Here is a 19,736-nt window from a genome sequence, read left to right as displayed (position 1 = left end):
TTTTATAAAAAACCCCCCCCCCCCCCCCCCCCCACTATTTAAGCATTGACTATAGTCATTCAACATTACAGTGTAATTAAGAGCTATCTAACTCTCAAGCTAACTTCTAATTTAAGTGAACTTAAATCAATCTTCACATAAACCCATTATAATAAATGTCATATTTACCTGTGCCCTTCAGCAGAAATATACAGAAATTGAAACTGAAGTTATCAAACACTAAATTATAAATTAAACATAGATGAATCCTTAAAGCTATTAAAGTGATTGATTTCCTCATTTTTCTTTTGTTCTTTGATGAACAGACATCACAGCAGCTGGTATTTGGTATTTTTAACACGCTAATTTTTACACCACTATTATAAATATATATATATATACACACTTTATTTATTTCAAATTTATACCACAAATTAATTTACATTCTACATTAGATGAGTATTGCATGAACACCTGCTCTGATCATGTCCAGAGTTGTGATGAAGTCTGTACCTGATGCTCAGTGACAAAGCTGATTCTAGAGGAAGTGTGTATGGTAACAGGATGGCAGATGCCATTCTAACGGGCAGCATGTTGCTTAGCGACTGCAACAGACTCTGCCTCTCCCTACAGGCCTCCACCAGTGCTGAAGAGAGAACAACAATCACACAGTGAACATCTGACACATTACAACGCTGCTTCAGTGAATACCAGACTAGTTAACATAGTCCTGCTATCTGTCAGTACCTTTATGTACTCTAGGAGGCAAGTGTTCAAAGATGCGCTCCTCAATGCTGGAGAGATCCTGTGTTTCTCCGTCATCTCTGTTCTCTGACTCTTCATCATCCTCACTGTCAGACTCTTCCTCAGCCTCTCCACCAGCTACGGCCAGCATACGGTGTGGACCTCGATACTGTAACAGACCTGAAACACACATACGCACAGTGAGGAAGAGAGCTGAGATCACTCTTAAAGCGGTGGTTCACACAAAAATGAGTTCCAAGATCTACTTGGAAAACAACACACAATTTGTGTGGACGACTTCTATTGGGTTTTTATGGCACTTTATGTCATTTATTGAGCTTAAGAGTTGTGAAAGTAGAGGAACATTCTACTAAATGAGTTATGCTTTTTGTCAAACATTTGCATAATGTTATTTAGAAAAAAATAACATTTATTTGTGTGTGTGTTTGTATAAAATAATAATAATAATAAATAAAAAATAATATTTACATATAATTATAAATTAATGAGAAATAAATAAAATATAAATTATATATTTTACTATATATATATATATATATATATATATATATATATATATATATATATATATATATATATATATATATATATATATATTTATAGTATATGCACATAAGTACAATATATTTAATTACATATTTAATATTTTTCTTATAGTATTATGTTTGATATTATTTTGTATATTTTTATATTTATATTTATTTATTTTGAAAAAACATATATACTATTATATTTTCAAAATGATGTGTATAAATTACATTTATAAATATTGAATTAAAAATGTCTAAAAATACACACACACACACACATACATACATATATATAAATATATACATATACATATACACATACACATACACATATATACATATATTTATAATCTTTAATATCAGTTTTGGTCACTAGAGGTCTCTCTAACACCAGTGAAACTCTTCAGCATCAGCCCGACTATCTGCTTCACTACAGCAGTGATAAAAAAAAAAGAAATCTTCAGCAGCACAGCAGCAATAACTGCAATATCTGCCCATATATATATACACAAATCTGATCACTGAAACATTTACGAATGACTCACCGTTCTTCTTCAGGAAGTGTAAAGCATCTCTGTATCCTTGCTTGCACATGTTCTTCATCACCTGAGGAGGAGGAGAGCAGGCAGTGTGTATTTTCAGGTTGTTTGAACAGGGACAGTGTGAACAGGTGTGTGTGTGTGTGTGTGTTACCAGCGGGTCGGTTGGAAACAGCGCTCTGGAGACTCTGTACAGGTTGGCCAGTGTGAACTGAATGGAGGTGTTGGTGAAGCGCAGCTCATGAATGTTGGTTGAGCTGATGTCTCGCGGGCAGATGTCGCTTTCTCCTGAGAACGGAGACACTGTGATGGTGTTTTTCAGCTCGTACTGAGGCAAATTATCACTGATGCCACCGTCCACGTACCGCTGAGAAACAAGACACAGAGACCGTCTTATTTTCATCTTTATACTTTGAAATGAATTATTTCATTAATGCTATTTTCCTCAATGTGTTTCTTGAGAGTCACTTGTTTGTTTGATTTTTAATATTACTTGTTCACTCTAGTTGCACAGTAGTTGCCTAGCAACCTATATATAGAAACATATTTATAAAATGATATGTACATATTTTGCAGATAACTAATCTATTTAACAAAAATGAATAAATTAAGTAGATAATTAAATGCTATTAATTTAATTTGTGTATTTTTGCTAAAATTACTTGTTTATTCATTTTTAAATATTTTGCTTTGTTTACTCTATAATTTAATTTAATTGCTGTGTAGCTGATTAAACAAAACAATCTATTTAACAAAAATGAATACATTTAGAAGATAATTAAACAGTAATATTTTAATTTAATGTGTATTTTTTGTTAATATTACTTGTTTATTATTATTCATTTTTGTTAAATACATTTGCTTTCATTTCATTTCATTGCCGAGTGTAGCTAACTAAACAAAACAATCTATTTAACAAAAAGGTATGTAATTAAGAAATAATTAAGCATACTTCATTTCATTTCATCTTTTTTCATATTAAGTGTTTATTGTTGTTTATTTATTTTGTTAAATACATTGTTTAGTTTACTATCCACATTTCATTTAAACTTTAATTTAATACTGAATTCATTTTTTCCCATTATTTTATTATTTAACAAAAATGCATAGATTATAGAGATAATTAAACAGTAATAATTTAATTCAATTTGTGTATTTTTGTTAATATTAGTTGTTTATTATTGTTCATTCATTCTGTTAAATACATTTTTTAGTTTACTGTTGACATTTAATTTAATTGCAGAGTGCAGCTAACTAAAATAAATAAATAAAAGTAACAAAAATAAATATATAACTATTTAAATAAATTAGGAAGATAATGAAACATTATTCATTTCATTTAATGTTTTGTTCATTTTTGCTAATATCACTTATTTATGAAGTAGTTGTCCATTGATTTTTCTGATTTGTCTTAATTTCTCACTCTATGCAAACACTAGACAGAACATCGAAGCATTAAGATAGACTGGGGTGGCATGTGATGTTTTACTGCAGTGTAACAGGCAGAACAGCAGAAAGAACAGCAGCTGTCAGAGCGCTGGCAGGTCTAGTGAGATTTGCTGCAACAAACACACACACGCATGATTTGGGCTTCTTGTCACAGTAATCCCAACCTACACACACACACACACACACACACTGCCTCACTCACTGGCACAGGCGAGCCGCGTGCCAAATGAGCAAACACTGACTTATGAACACCAGCTCACTGATCTTCCTGATCTGACATCAGCTTCACCTTTTACCTCTCAATGACTAACAGCACTTCAACGCTCTGACTCTTTTCTTCCGGCTGCACAACACAATAACAACCATTAACAAACATAAAAATGAGTGGAAAGAGAATGAGTAAACCTCAAAAAAAAAAGAGAGGAAAAAAATGAAATTATATTTTGCATAAAGAAATTGAAGCTTTTTCATTGTGACATTATTTTCGTGATAATTAACCACATTTTCCCCCTCAAATTTTCATTACAGTAATGTAAGAATAAAAGAATGATACATTATTCAAATGTAAAAAAATATTCAATTTGAATGAAAATAACGTGACAATGTTTACGATAATTAACTACATTTTTCTCTCAAATTCCCATTACTGTAATGTGAGAGATTTTTTTTTTTAATTTTTAATTAAAATAACGTCATTATCTTCTTGATAATTAACCACATTTCTCTCATATTCTCATTACTTCAATGCCAGAAAAAAATGATACATTATTTAAATTGAAAAAATATTATTTTAATTAAAATAATGTCATTATTTTCTTGATAATTAACCACATTTCCCTCAAATTCTCATTACTGCAATGTGAGAAAAAAAATTATGACGCCTGTTTTAAACTGTAAAGTATTTAATTTTATTGAACATAATGTTGTGACATTGTTTTTTAAATCATAATTAACCACATTTCCCCACAAATCCTCCTCACTGTAATGCAAAAAATTACACAAATAATACATTATGATAAATAATGCCACAATGCAAAAAAAATCTAATGGCTCTAAAAAAAACAGGCTTAATTTTCCTTAAGCATTTTTTTTTCATTATTATTATTATTTACAAATGAATAGAAAGTAGAAAAACTAAACACTAAGATGCTTAAAAATACACAAACAATACAAGATTCAAGGACAATCCCAAGAACTAGAGCAAAGATCAGAAAACTGTCAGCGGTCACTGAACCGACTAGTGGGCAGATGAGAGAGAGAACTCATGCTTTTACATCAAAAAAACCATTTCTCCTGGCACAACAGCTGAATCCAAATCAACACAACAGCTTTCTCTACAAAAGCATCAATGAATACAGAAGGCCTGCATTTCTCAACAACACACAACTTTTTAAAACCAGAACAGAAGTCATGCTTGCGCAAGCTTTCACAGCCTTTTTGCAACGTTTTGGAGTTCCGCTCTAATTTAGTGGTGTGTCTATATCGAACATCACCACCACTCATATTGAGTGAGTGATTTAAACAAACCGGAACACTTTACAATGGTTCCATTAGTTAATGCATTCAATAACATGAATGAACAATACATTACATTATTTATTCATCTTTGTTCATGTTAGTTAATGAAAATATAGTCGTTCATTGTTAGTTCACAGTGCATTAACTAATGTTAACAAGCACAACTTCTGATTTTAATAATGCATTAAATTAGTACATGTTGAAATGAACATGAACTAAGATGAATAAATGTAGCAGAAGTATTGTTCATGCTTAGATCATGTTAACTACAGGAGTTAACTCATGTTAACTAATGAACCTTATTGTAAAGTGTTACCATTCAACCTCCTAACAATAAGTAATAAACTCATCCTACATCACTCATTCAATAAATAAGCATTCATTAATTAATTAATTAATTTAATTGAAATTGTTTAGTCGACCAGCAGCACCAAATTTGGTGAGATTTGTAACAAGCACATGACTTGATGAAATGAAAGTGAGCACAGAAGGACAATCATATTGCAGTTGTAAATGAATTATGAGTAATTATATGGTGACTGGATACTTACCACTCCCTGCAGGGTTGGAGGGATCAGGCCACAGTACACGGGAATGTAAGCACTGCATACACACGCCTGTACACACACACACACACACAATAAGCACACAAGGGATTTGGACATGAAACCATAACACCGTGTGATTTAAATCATGTGCATTTTCTGTAAATATCACGAATCCAGGACTGTTTACAGCTGGGTATTAGAAGGTCATGTGAGTTGATTCTCACTAAACCTACTGCATGTTTTATTATGCATTTATAGCTTTACTGAATATGTGTGTTGTGTTTGAGCGCAAGTACGCACTTGCACGAGTTCCTCATTGCTGTTGAAGTGTGTCACCAGCACGTTTTCTCCGTCCGTCACGCGGGTCAGAGAGATGCCCAGGCGGCCGGTGGCCCGGCTGTGGCTGTCGGGCGGCAGCACGCGGTGCATCACAGTCCGCATGATCTTCACCAGGTTGAAGGAGGGGTGCATGGGGCCTAGGAAACGCTTTCGGGCTTCTTTAGCCACGTCAATGATGCCGGCACCCGCCTCTCCTGTCACAGGACCAGAAAGAGAGCAGTTAGCGATCGCACACTGGCAATAAGCAACAGGTGGATCTTGTGCCATTGCACACGAGAAGTGTAATCTTTGACATAGATACTAAATATAGATGCACACAGACAAGATGATAACACCATGGTATTGAGGGACTAGTGTATTCATATGCGCATGGTACTCTTAAAAAAATACCTGGGTATCAGTGTTATTTTAGTTTAATTTAGATATTATTATAGCTTTTACTTTAATATTTTTTTTTGTTATCATTAAAATTTTCGTTAAAGTTTTAGCCATTTTGTCGCGAGTCATTACTCGTTTTTTTTATTTGAGTCTATATGGTTTTTATTTATTTTTTCGTTCTTTTAAATGAAATGAAATGTTGCCTTTGCAACTAGCTGAAATCAAATTCATTTATAGTATATTTTTAAGCATACTTTCTAGATTTGATTTCCCATAAAGTTGATTCTATTCAGTAATGAAAATACAGGTTTTAAATGAGTCTATATAGTTTTTATTCATTTTTATTTATTTGTTGGCCATTTTAAATGAAATGAAATGTTGCCTTTGCAACTAGCTGAAATAAAATTCATTTATAGTATATTTTAAGTATACTTTTTAGATTTGATTTGATTTGACGTAAAGTTTATTTTATTCAGTAATGAAAATACAGTTGCATACCTCATTTTTAGCATGGTAAATATCCATAAACATGCCATTATACACTGCAAAATCTTTGTTGTTGTTGTAATTAAAACAAAGATTATTGGAGTATGATTTACAAGACAATACAATTTCAGTCTTTCTACTTCAATATTTCATGTTTCTCTGTAATTATTTAAATTTACCAGCAATTTCTGTGTGAAAATAGTTTTTCCAGTGTACCACAAAACACTGTAGCGGTACTATGGTAGAGTGATATTAGAACACGGTGATACTATAGTATTTTAAAATACATCATGGCACTAAAAAACTAATTTTTTTGGAAGGTAAACTTTATTACCATGGCACCTGTACTTCCTCTCGTGAATATTTGTGACCCTGGAGCACAAAACCAGTCATAAACAGCACAGGTATATTTGTAGCAATAGCCAAAAATACATAGTATGGGTCAAAATTATAAATTTTTCTTTCATGCCAAAAATCATTAGGATATTAAGTAAAGATCATGTTCCATGAAGATATTTTGTAAATGTCCTACCGTAAATATATCAAAACTTCATTTTTGATTAGTAATATGCATTGCTAAGAACTTCATTTGGACAACTTTAAAGCTGATTTTCTCAATATTTAGATTTTTTTGCACCCTCAGATTCCAGATTTTCAGTTGCATACCTCATTTTTAGCATGGTAAATATCCATAAACATGCCATTATACACTGCAAAATCTTTGTTGTTGTTGTAATTAAAACAAAGATTATTGGAGTATGATTTACAAGACAATACAATTTCAGTCTTTCTACTTCAATATTTCATGTTTCTCTGTAATTATTTGTCAAATTTACCAGCAATTTCTGTGTGAAAATAGTTTTTCCAGTGTACCACAAAACACTGTAGCGGTACTACGGTAGAGTGATATTAGAACACGGTGATACTATAGTATTTTAAAATACATCATGGCACTAAAAAACTAATTTTTTTGGAAGGTAAACTTTATTACCATGGCACCTGTACTTCCTCTCGTGAATATTTGTGACCCTGGAGCACAAAACCAGTCATAAACAGCACAGGTATATTTATAGAAATAGCCAAAAATACATAGTATGGGTCAAAATTATAAATTTTTCTTTCATGCCAAAAATCATTAGGATATTAAGTAAAGATCATGTTCCATGAAGATATTTTGTAAATGTCCTACCGTAAATATATCAAAACTTCATTTTTGATTAGTAATATGCATTGCTAAGAACTTCATTTGGACAACTTTAAAGCTGATTTTCTCAATATTTAGATTTTTTTGCACCCTCAGATTCCAGATTTTCAAATAGTTGTATCTCATCCGAATGTTGTCCTATCCTAACAAACCATGCATCACTGGAAAGCATATTCAGCTTTTGTGTGATGCATAAATCTCAATCTCTAAAAATGGACCCTCCTGACTGGTTTTGTGGTCCAGGGTCATCACATTTCTGAAGTGTGAATCTGAGTTTACCCAGACAGGCGCCGCTGACCAGCGCAGAGGCCGTGAGAGCGCCCGCCGACGCGCCGTAAATGTGACGCGCGTTGTCCACCAGAAACGGCGCGTGCTCCTGCAGACAGCTGGCCACTCCGATGTGATAAATCCCCAGAAACCCACAGCCTGCGAAAGAGATATTCCACGGAGAGTCTAGGGGGAACATGTCGATGTCTTCTCGAAAATCTTCAGATAACGTCAATAGATCCTTCTGGATGTAACGTACAGAGTTACTTTCGTTTACTTTCGTCTTTCACGCGCCTGATGCATCGCGGACGATCCACACAGTGAACTCCTAACGTTTATAACGACCTAAACACTAACGTCCTGCGATTTAAAAGTCTCTAATGTGATGAACAATCACTGACGCAAGCATCTTGAAGCTCTGTCTTCTCCGCTAGCTTGTTAAATAACTTTAGGTACGGTGACCGGTGTTTTGACGCGCTTGTCTCTGTCGCAAAACAGGACACAAACGTAATCGGGGAGGGCGGGGCTTGTTGACATTGGGCGTGGCTGAAGCGATATTAGCCAATCAGAGGCTGCGCTCATGGACCCCATCCACTTTCTCCTGTCTCTCAGCTGTTCAGCGCGCTCATCAGCTGTTTTGTTATGGAAGCTTTTGTGAAGCTTTTAATGACAAGGTCATTTTGATTTTTAAATATCAAAATATTTTAAATATATAATATGTGACCACAAAACCAGTCATAGTGGTCAATTTTTTTAAACTGAGATGTATACATCAACTGAAAGCTGAATATGCTTTCCAGTGATGTATGGTTTGTTAGGATAGGAGGACAATATTTGGCTGAGATACAACTATTTGAAAATCTGGAATCTGAGGGTGCAAAAAACATCTAAATATTGATAAAATCGCCTTTAAAGTTGTCCAAATGAAGTCCTTTGCAATGCATATTACTAATCAAAAATGAAGTTCTGATATATTTACGGTAGGAAAATTTACAAAATATGTTCATGGAACATGATCTATCCTAATTATTTTTGGCATTAAAGAAAAATCGATCATTTTGACCCATACAATGTATTGTTGGCTATTTCTATAAATATAGGCTAATATAGGTGCTACTTATGACTGGTTTTGTGGACCAGGGTCACATATAACATTTAAATATCTATATTTTTGCACGATTGTTTGAATTTTGCTATTAAATGCCCAATAATAAATTAAGTACAGATATGTATTTTTTTCTTTCAATAGTATTTAATATATCAAAAATGTATCAGTGTCAATAAACAGCAGGTTTCCTGCAGTTTGACCACTAGTCCCTATACTGTATGTTATCTGAATGGTGTTTTTCACCTTTGTACAGTGTTTTACAACATATCTTACCAGGGATCCTCCCAAATGACATGGTTTTAAAAATATGTCCTCTCTGGGGACTGTAGAGGACAGGATACTCTGCTGTGTACTGTTTTGCTTGCAGTGTTCTTCTGATGTGTTTAAGTGCAGTTGTGTCAGGATTGCTTGTGTGCATGCACTCATGGGACACGGGAACATTCTCCCATAAAAATGTGTTTTGATTTTTTTTGGATGTCGAAGAGTTCAGAGTTCACAGGGCCAACACTACAAATGAACAAAATAATGTTTTCATCCCATCCAACCACGATTCCACAAATCGATTTTCTGGGCATCTTTCCTTAAATTCTTTCCATGCCCGCCAGCGCACATTGCAGTTTGTACAAAAACACATTTGTCATGGTTATATATAAAAGCTGTTTATAAAGTTATGTTATATGATTTACAAATATTTACAAACTGAATCTCAGTGATATCATTTATGTTGCACTGTGAACTTTTGCTATTAAAAATGACTTGTAGAATAAATTAATGTTGTGAGTTTATGTTTATAAGTGACATGAACAGCATTACAACTTCATATAGTTCACTGTGACTGGTCAGCATTTATTTTTGGGTTTTCACAATTTATTATTTTCTTTTTGCCTCCACCTCTTCACTTTAAATGGTCCTGCTGTGTGAAAAATACATTTCTGACAAGGTTCTCTCAAAGTTATGAACAAACGTTATTCCAGTAACATTAATAGCATTCATTCGAAGTTATTTTTCCTCAAAATATAAAAGAAAACCTTAAAATGTTAGCACAATAACTTACATTGTAACATTACATTATTTAAACATCATGGAATGTTTTTCTGAAAAGTTTTAGCTGGACATTTGTACAGGGCCGGATCATCAGTGGTGCCCCGGGCCCCTGAAATCACAGATTTGGGTCCCCCTCACTCAGTTGAAATGACGGCCCAGGGAAGCAGTATTTCAGCTGGGCCCTCCCTCTGGTCTGGTGCCCGGTAAGCCTGTGTGTTAATACAGCCAAGCATTTCTCTATCATTTTTTAAAATGTTACAAAAGTAATGTTCTCATGACGTTTGCAAAATGATTCTTTTTAAAAAAGCCTGGACATTTTGAATGTTCAGAGAACATTCAGAAATAGTATTTTCATATCTGGGAACATTAGCAAAATGTTCTTCGAACATATTTTTCTTTGTTGGAAGTCTCTCAACTAATATGAGCTAACAAGAACTGCATGCATGCATAATAAATGAAACGAAATCTATCTATCTAACGAAACGTCTGATTGTCGATTGCTCTGTTTAAAAATTTAAATAAATTACAAGTCATTAAAAGGATACAGCGAGTGCGGATCCCTTACTTTGAAATATAATATGCATAGATAATAGATTTTCATAATTATCATTATATAGGCCTAATATATAATGGGCCTAATATTAATTAACAGTATATAGGCATACACACACACACACACACATGTATGTGTGTAATTATGTACAAGACTGAAACTGCATGCAAACCATTATAAATGTACTTCTTTGCTGTCACTGTGTCTTTAAGAAATCTCCTCCCGCCTTTTGGTCAAAGTTCCGCGGTGAGTGTCAACACGAAACATGTGTGTGAAACACGGAAGTAAACTTATTATATTTAGCACATGTAAACGCATCAAATAAACATGACATTTTGCTTTTGTAAAAGATAGTTTTATAGAATGCGCGAGACCGGATATTGCCTTAAACGTTAGACACGACACGTCCATCAAGAATTACGCGCCCAAACTCCAGTTTTGTAAGTGTTTATCTCCGAGTTAAGTGATCATTCAGTCAGTTAGTTACTTATTAACATGATATATAACTTATTATTCTGTATAAAGGTGCAGTGAAGTCTTTTCCCAGCACTCGTAAACGTTGTTACACACTTGAATGCAGCTGTGATTTGGTTTCAGCCACAACGGAATGAATGAGTATGGTGCATTTACAGTGATTTACCATGGTAACTGTGGTTACCTCAAAAATAGTGCAGTTAGTCATTAAGTGATAAATTCAAATTTGACAAAAAAACTAAAGTTAGTAAAGGCAGTAAAAAAAAAAAAAATATATATATATATACCTGTATATATTGTATCTAGTATATATTACTGCCATTTAAATATATTAAAATATTAATTTATTAAATATGCAATAATATGCTGTCATTTAATTATGCGCACACACACACACAATTATGTACAGTATACATATGCATGTGTAGATAACATTTAAATGGCAGAAATTTGTTTGCATTATTTTATTGGAAATATTAGATGTTAGAAATATTAGAATTTTATGTAAATATATTTAATTATAGTTATTTTATACATTTAGTTATATTTAATTCTTATTTAATATTTTATATAAATATATATATGTATGTATATATATATATATATATATATATATATATATATATATATATATACAATTTGTTTAATATTAATAGATTTTTTAAAAGGTAATTATGCATTGACAAAACACATTTATTTATTATTTTTCAGTAGTGGTGATGCTCAAGTGCTGATCTTCAGTTTTACTCACTGTGCAGTTCATCGTTACGTTTTTATTGATTGTGAGCTTTTCCAATTAACACCTTTCTTTCTCTCTGAAGGATGTTTTGTCTCTCCAGTGCAGGGGCTTGTCTGAACATGGCCGCCCAGTCTAGAGATGTGACCCCACCGCGGTGATGGAAAGATGAAGACGGAGGTGCCAGATTCATCTCTCCTTGATTCTTCTCACTATATGTTGTTTGTAGGAGGAGCTGAAGAAAAGAAAAAAAGGAATAGATGGAGAGAGAGGAGAATAAACAGGCAGAGGAGAAAGTGTGGCTGGCCACATCTGATAGAGAAAGAGATGAAGAAGGACATATTGATGGTTTTTCAGCTGAAAGAGGAGCGATGATGGGGACGGAAGGGGGTCTGGTTTTACCAGGTTTCTTTGGGAACGCACAGTTGGAGGAAAGTCCACCATTAGGACTCTCTCTTTCCTCGGACCATGCGGACACCTGGGCTCCGTCCATCTTGACGTCCTCTTCCTCCTCTCTGCCCTGTCTCTCTCCTCCTCTTCGTCCGTCGGTGGGGCTGGATGGTGTGCTGGCAGAGGAGCGGCTGGTTCTGGACGTGTATCGGGGCGGAGGAGAGGTTCTCCCTGTGTTCTGGGAGTGTGTTCAGGAGCGGATGAGAGGCCTGCAGTACCTCAGACTAGGATCAGAGGACGAGGGGGTGCTAGAGAGAGCGCTGGGTGTCCTGCCCCGACTCACACAACTGCGCTCTCTGACTATCAGAGGTACACAAACAAACCCTAACATTCACAAACATACACACATACATTGAGAGATAGAGATCTATCTGTCTCTCTATCTCTCTATCTCTCTCTCTATCTATCTATCTATCTATCTATCTATCTATCTAGGAGCTCCACTGCTGATGGTGCGGGTGTTGGATGTGAGTTTTCCCAGCCTCACTAGCTGCTGCCTGTCTGTCAGGAAGCTGTTGATCCACTGACAGACGGAGGTGGGCACGGAGAGAGGTTTTTTCAAACCTGCAGTAGAACTCGTTTAGATCGTCTGCCAGTTGTTGATTCTCCACAGTGCTGGGGGATGGGTGTCTTGTAGTTGGTGATTTCTTTCAGACTTTTCCACACTGATGCGGAGTCACTGGAAGAGAATTGAATCCTTATTTTTTCAGAATACTTTCTCTTTGCCACTCTGATCTCCTTTTCCAGTGTGTATTTATCCTGTTTATACAAGACATTTTCCCCCGTCTCTGTGAGCTCGTCCAGATCGGTGGCAGATATCTATCTATCTATCTATCTATATATATCTTAATATGATAATATTAATCTGATAATATTATAATGAATAATAATAATAATATTAGTCTGTCTAACCTTTTTCTTGAGTTTATATTGTCTCTCTGTTTTGTTTCTGTCTCAAGGACACCGTTTCCATGACCCTCAGGGTGACCCTCTTCCCGGCCTGCTCTCCTCTCTCCCTGACTCCGTCTCCTCTCTGTCTCTCCTCGTTCACCTTGATCTCTCCTTCAACCGTCTCTCCTCTCTTCCTCCCTGTCTCCTGTCTCTCTCTCATCTCTCGGATCTCCTGCTGTGTCATAACCGGCTGACGGGTCTGCCGGAGGGTCTGAGAGCGCTGGTGTCCCTGCGGCGGGTGAGTCTGATGGGGAACAGGCTGGTGGATCTGCCCCGGAGTGTGGGCCTCCTCTGCAGGCTGGAGGAGCTGGACATGTCCTTCAACCAGCTGGAGAGACTTCCAGATGAACTCGGCCAACTACAGGACTTACAAAAACTAGAGCTGTCAAATAACAGGCTCAGATCACTGCCAGAGACTCTGGGTGAGGAGCACACACACACACACACACACACACACACACACACACACACACACACAGAAACATGTTGGGTTTTCATGTTTCATGGGGACTTTCCATTGATATAATATTTTATATCTGGTAAAAATTTATTTTCTGTCTCCTAACCTTAATCCTATCCCTCAAAGAAAACTGCATTTTAACATTTAAATAAAAACATAATTTAGTATGATTTATAAGCTGTTTTTCCTTTTCCTTCATTACCAAATAAATGTTCCCACAAGGTTAAAATATTCAGGTTTTAAAATACAGGTTTTACCTGGACCCGAGGACATTAGGAGTTAGGACATATGATAGACTTTATTTGTTTTATATAAAGCAAATTATAAATAATACAGACTAACCATTTGTTTACCTACATTAGTTTTATTCCTTGTTAAGATCTAAGGCTATTTTCATGGCAAGAATTGTAAAAAATAAATGATAATAAAAAATAGGTCAATAAATTAATAAACATATTTGTTAATAATTTTAACAGTATTTAATATTTACCGTATTGACCCGAATATAAGACGATGTTTTTTTCTTGGAAAAATTTAAATAGGAAAAATATGCAATATGAAAATAATTGAAGACAAAATGTGTTTTACTGAGAAAAAACAAGATTTGGTTTTTAAAAAGCCTTTTTCCAAAAGGTACATCTGGAAAAAGGGGGGTCGTCTTATATTTGGGCCAATACGGTAATAGCATATAAGGGTATTTTCATGGCAAGAAGAGTAAATTAAAAGAGTAAATAATTAATAAACATTTTTGATAATAATATTTAATAATTACTTTTATATTTATTCATAAACAAGGTAGATAAGGGATAAACAAACATGATACAAATAATTAATATACAAAAAAATAAATTAGAATAAAACAAAATATTGATTTGATGTACAGTATGAATTGTTTTTCCAAATGAGGATGTTCCTAGATGTCTGCAAATGGAAGTTTTGGCAGATTTAGTTCATTTCTGGAGACAATTTTATCCTTAAACTGTAGTGTAATTGCCAATATGTCCTGATGAGTCCCAAACAACACCAAATAACCGTCTGCTGCCTTACATGATGCTATCTTGGTGTCAAAAATTGTTTTATACTATGTCAACGACTGTTTCTAAATGAGATTTCAGCGTTTAAAAGGAAAATCTAGTATTTGTGACATGGAAGTTGAACTGTCTGATGGCTCGTTCTCTCTCTCAGGGTCTCTCCGCTCGCTGAGACAGCTAGTAATCCAGAGTAATGATCTGAGGAGTGTTCCTGAATGTTTGCGCTCCCTCCCGCTGCTCGACAAACTGGACTTGAGGAATAACCCGCTGGGTCGACCGCTGACGCCCCCACTGATCGCCCACGTGACCCCAGGTCACTGTCAGCTCTCACTGATTAGTCTAGCTTATGTTACATTATTATAATGAAATGTTTATCAAACAAATATGACCTTTAACAAGCATATGACTATTATGACAGACTAGACAGACATTCATATGACTATTACGCTTTTATTACATAATGTATTCTGGATGGCATTTTTTTGCATTGGTTTATGATTAAACCTGAACAAACTAAGCCTGTTTGATCCCATTGACACTGTTTGCGCTTTATAGTTCTGGAAGAATCTGAGATCCCAGAGCTGCACCTCGGATTTCATCAACACAGGTGAACTGAGCTTACCTTCATTTATCATTCAAAAGTTTGGGGCGGTTTTAATGTTTTTGAAAGACGTCTCTTATCGTCACCAAGGCTGCATTTATTTGTGCAGAAATACAGTAAAAACAACACTAATATTGTGAAATATTATTACAATTTAAAGTAAACGTTTTCTATTGTAATATATTGTAAAATGTAATTTATTTCTGTGATGCAAAGCTGTATGTTCAGCATCATTACTCTAGGCTTCAGTGTCACATGATCCTTCAGAAATCATTTTAATATGCTGATTTGCTGCTCAAGAAACATATGCTTCATATTTTTCTGGAAGCCATGATAATTTTTTATCTTCTTTGATCAAATCTTTTGTAACTTTATAAACGTCTTTAGTGTCACTTTTAAACATTTGAATGTGTCCTTGCTGAATAAAAGTATTAATTACTTTAAAAATGTTACATACTACTTAAAAAAAAAAAAATAGTATGCAGTGTTAAAAAAAATTGTATTTTAAAAATAGTATGCAGTATACTTTCTATAATGCTAGTTCCAAACTCTTCACTGTCCATCAGTTTTCACGTATCACCTGCTGGCTGTCACGTGTACCTTCCTGGAGGGGCGGAGCTGTTGTTTCCACGGAGATGCGTAAATGCAGTGATTAATACATAATTAAATAATATTTACTGTATTTTTTGTAATAATTATAATAATATTTCCTGTGTCACTCTTTTAGCCGGTAGAGGTGTGTATTCCATATCACAAAGCACGGAAAGGTGATGCTGCTGTTCGCAGGTTTGATGGTCGGTCTTGGACGACACTACCCACCCTGACCAGAAGGGGAAATGAGAAACACAGCTGCAGGCCAGGGGGACGCCCAGTGCGGGTGAGCGAATCAGATCCCTCTCTGCCCAAAACCTGTAAGCCGTCTTGAGAGCATTAATGCACACATATATATTATCATCTGTGTGTTTGCAGTTGGCCTGCTGCAGTGTGTCACAGTTCTCGTGGTTTGTGGCCGTCTCGCGCCCTTTCCTGGACAGTTGCTCTGTGTCTCCAGACGGGGCGCTGCTGGTGTCTCAATTTGACCCGGGGATTAAACTTACTCTCCCTCCAGAGTGCACAACAGAGACACGTACGGTCACAATGCAGGTCTGTACATGAATGTACTAATCTATACTAATATAATCTATAGATTAGCTTTTAATAATGAATAAATTAATTGTAATAATAAGATAGCTTTTTTAATGTTTTGATAGTAATACAACATGATAATTACTTTTATCAAAAACAGCATTCTACCTTAAGCTCTAATTTATTTAGTAAAATTAATTAATGTTGAAATGTACAGTAGAATGTATGAATAACTGTTCAATATTTTTAAAACCTATAATGTTATAAAGTGATTTTTGATATACCATTATAGTTTTTGTAAGTTTTTAGATTTTTTTTAGATTCAAATAAGTTTTTTATATTTTATTTTATTTCAGCTAATGTTTTTTTAGTGCTGTCTAACGATTAATCACGATTAATCGCATCCAAAATAAACGTTTTTGTTTACATAATATATGCATGTGCACTGTGTATACAGTATTTATTATCTATATATAAATACACACACATACAGTATATATATAGAAAATATTTACATGTATATTAATTTATATATTTATATTCTTATATTATATATAAATATATATAATATATAAACATAACATATTTTTCTTAAATATATACATGCATGTGTTTGTATTTATATACAGTATACATAATAAGTACACACAATACACTCACATATATTATGTAAACAAAAACGTTTATTTTGGATGCGATTAATCGCGATTAATCATTTGACAGCACTAGTTTTTTTTATTTCAAGTAATACATTTTTTATGGATTTAGTTAACTATAATAACCCTGGTTTGAAGTGGAGGAATGGCCCCTACTTCTAATAATGAACTTCTGATCAGACTGATGCTAATAATCGAAATAATTTTATAAAAATAAAAAAAGAAACACTAAATATTAGCCGATACTGTTACAATCACAAATCGTTCAGCCTTTTGTGTTTATGTATTCTGTTGTATTTCTATTCTAATCCTGTTTTTTACCTTAGGTCCTGCAGGTGGCGCTGTCTGAAGTGCAGGAACTGACCGGAGACCCTCATGCGAGTGCCAGCCCACTGTTGTGCCTCTCTCAAACTCCCAGCATGCACTTCCTTCAGCCAATCAGAGTGCAGATTCCTCTTCCACCTGGAGTGACTGGTATTGCATCACATTCACTCTTCACTTCTTTCTAGGAAACGGTTTAATTGTTAAACCGAGCAGATTGTAAGCTTATTAGAGCCTCGTTCATGCCTGAGAGTTCACAGACATTAATGCTGTTTAAAACAAATGAGGAATGTGTACAATGATGTCTTCATCTTCAACACTGTCGTTTTAGCATTTAAAACCAAAGAAACTTCTTTTTGTCAGATGTTGAACTTTGTTATCTTTGTTATTTTATGTAATGCAGGGATTCCCAAACTTTTTTGTCAGCTGAACATTTTTGTTTAAATTACCCCAAGATTTTAAGTTAATTTTCAATATTTTAAAAGCACATTTGCATGTTTTCTGAAGTTGATTAATGGTCACATGAAGTGAACGTAAATAGAAAAATAGTTTTAGAGTTTTATATATAGAGTTTGATTTTGATTTTGTAGCAGGACTAAAGTGGACTCAAACCTCTTTTTAATTGTAATAGTGTTTCAGTTCCCATTATATTCTCACATTATGGGATTTTAAGAACCCAATCAAACTGAATAATAATCAAAATATTAGTAATAATTATTATTATGTTTAACTCTAATTACAAAAATGAATATTTGATCATAATTGTAATTTTAATTTTAAAATTACTTTTATAATACTCTTCATTTTTAGCTTTTATTTTGGCAAAATACTAGTGTACTGCATATTGCACAGTATATACTTTTTACTGCCATTTTTTAAATAAATATTTAAAAAAAATATTATGTGAAACTGTATATTTTTTAAATAATTTAAATTATGTAATGTAGCAATTTAAAATCACTACATCATATGCTTAATTTAGCAAACGGTGTCCAATTAAAATAATGCAGTTGATATTGTTTGTCATAATTTATTGTCTAAGGGCCTAATTACACACATTTTCGCTGATCGGATATTTATCTGGTTTGTTAAAATAGTTCCATTTACTAGTGCTGTCAAACGATTAATCGCAATTAATTGCATCCAAAATAAAAGTTTTTGTTTACATAATATATGTGTGTGTACTGTGTATATTTATTATGTATATATAAAGATACACACATACAGCACATATTTTGAAAATATTTACATGTATATATTTTTATTAAAGGGGTCCTATTATGCTTTTTCACTTATTTAATTTTAGTCAGTGTGTAGTGTGTATGTTTGGGCATTAAAAAGATCTAGAAAGTTACAAATCTCAAAGTCCACTCCAAAGGGAGATATTTAGTTTAAAAAAAAAATCAATTTTCAAGAACTACAGCAAACGGCTCGTTTGGACTACAGCGTTTGGTTTCCGGGCTTTATGATATCACAAAGCGGTGACACACCCCGCTCTGCCCGTTTTGTGTGTTTCTCTTATTGCTTCATACGTTTGTTATATTTGACTGTAAGTGCCCTGCGAAGTGGACATTACCGGATATTCCTCCATGATTCCAGGTTGAAGGGAGCGTATATGTTCCATACAAAGGGCATTTAAGTGTGCGAGACACTTAATGTCCCACTTCACGCTTCTCTAGTAAGTTTCGTTTGTGTGTGAAGACGCTGCAAGCAGCGGCGTAGCAGGGCAAATCTGTAAATGAATATTCCGAAGTGAAGTAAACTTCAACGGATTTCCCCTTCTCAGGGAGTAGGGAGCAATGAACACTGTGTAGGGACCGTGTCAATCGGAACACAGTTCATGCACGGAGCTCACTTCTAACGAGATGATGATCTGAATCAGGTGTGTTAACAAAGAGAGACGTGCAAAACATGCAGAGCGGGGGTACGCGAGGACTGGAATTGAGAACCGCTGGTCTAGAACAATTCTTACAAATATGACACGATGTAGCTGGGCGCCGTGGACAGACGCCGAACAGCGCCGCCGGTGTGCTACACTCATAGAAAATAATGTGTTCGAATTTAAAAATTTATTAAATATACGAATCTAACCTTTGCAAACCTACCTAAAATGCAAAAACTGAAAAAGTGTATTTGATTTTCGTTAACTTTATTTCCGTGAAAATAGCTGCAGTTGTTGTGCAATAGAACATTCAAAACAGGCTCATTAAAACACAAACGCACA

General features: G+C 34.4%; 2 protein-coding genes across 2 annotated transcripts in view; one reads left to right on the top strand and one right to left on the bottom strand.

Moving 5' to 3' along the window:
* The window catches only part of LOC107551437 (patatin-like phospholipase domain-containing protein 2), a 10,657-nt gene extending 2,163 nt beyond the window's left edge, over window positions 1–8,494 (bottom strand). The window contains exons 1-7 of the mRNA XM_016233038.1: window positions 8,015–8,494; window positions 5,629–5,861; window positions 5,332–5,397; window positions 1,968–2,180; window positions 1,820–1,880; window positions 727–903; window positions 493–625 (exon numbers count right to left, since the gene is read on the bottom strand). Coding sequence (XP_016088524.1) covers window positions 493–625; window positions 727–903; window positions 1,820–1,880; window positions 1,968–2,180; window positions 5,332–5,397; window positions 5,629–5,861; window positions 8,015–8,201 — 1,070 coding nt within the window. The 5' untranslated portion in view covers window positions 8,202–8,494. The remainder of the gene's footprint in view (window positions 1–492; window positions 626–726; window positions 904–1,819; window positions 1,881–1,967; window positions 2,181–5,331; window positions 5,398–5,628; window positions 5,862–8,014) is intronic.
* A 2,466-nt stretch (window positions 8,495–10,960) lies between these two features.
* LOC107551402 (p53-induced death domain-containing protein 1-like) overlaps window positions 10,961–19,736 on the top strand; it is a 14,791-nt gene continuing 6,015 nt past the window's right edge. The window contains exons 1-9 of the mRNA XM_016232985.1: window positions 10,961–11,147; window positions 12,003–12,676; window positions 13,327–13,740; window positions 14,964–15,122; window positions 15,365–15,416; window positions 15,977–16,058; window positions 16,138–16,287; window positions 16,380–16,553; window positions 17,518–17,665. Coding sequence (XP_016088471.1) covers window positions 12,178–12,676; window positions 13,327–13,740; window positions 14,964–15,122; window positions 15,365–15,416; window positions 15,977–16,058; window positions 16,138–16,287; window positions 16,380–16,553; window positions 17,518–17,665 — 1,678 coding nt within the window. The 5' untranslated portion in view covers window positions 10,961–11,147; window positions 12,003–12,177. The remainder of the gene's footprint in view (window positions 11,148–12,002; window positions 12,677–13,326; window positions 13,741–14,963; window positions 15,123–15,364; window positions 15,417–15,976; window positions 16,059–16,137; window positions 16,288–16,379; window positions 16,554–17,517; window positions 17,666–19,736) is intronic.

This window comes from Sinocyclocheilus grahami, unplaced genomic scaffold, assembly GCF_001515645.1.
Source record: "Sinocyclocheilus grahami isolate Dianchi unplaced genomic scaffold, SAMN03320097.WGS_v1.1 scaffold423.1, whole genome shotgun sequence".
In the NCBI taxonomy this organism is placed as follows: Eukaryota; Metazoa; Chordata; class Actinopteri; order Cypriniformes; family Cyprinidae; genus Sinocyclocheilus; species Sinocyclocheilus grahami.
The sequence above is the reverse complement of the archived record's forward strand: the minus strand, read 5'-3'. Positions and strand labels throughout refer to the sequence as shown.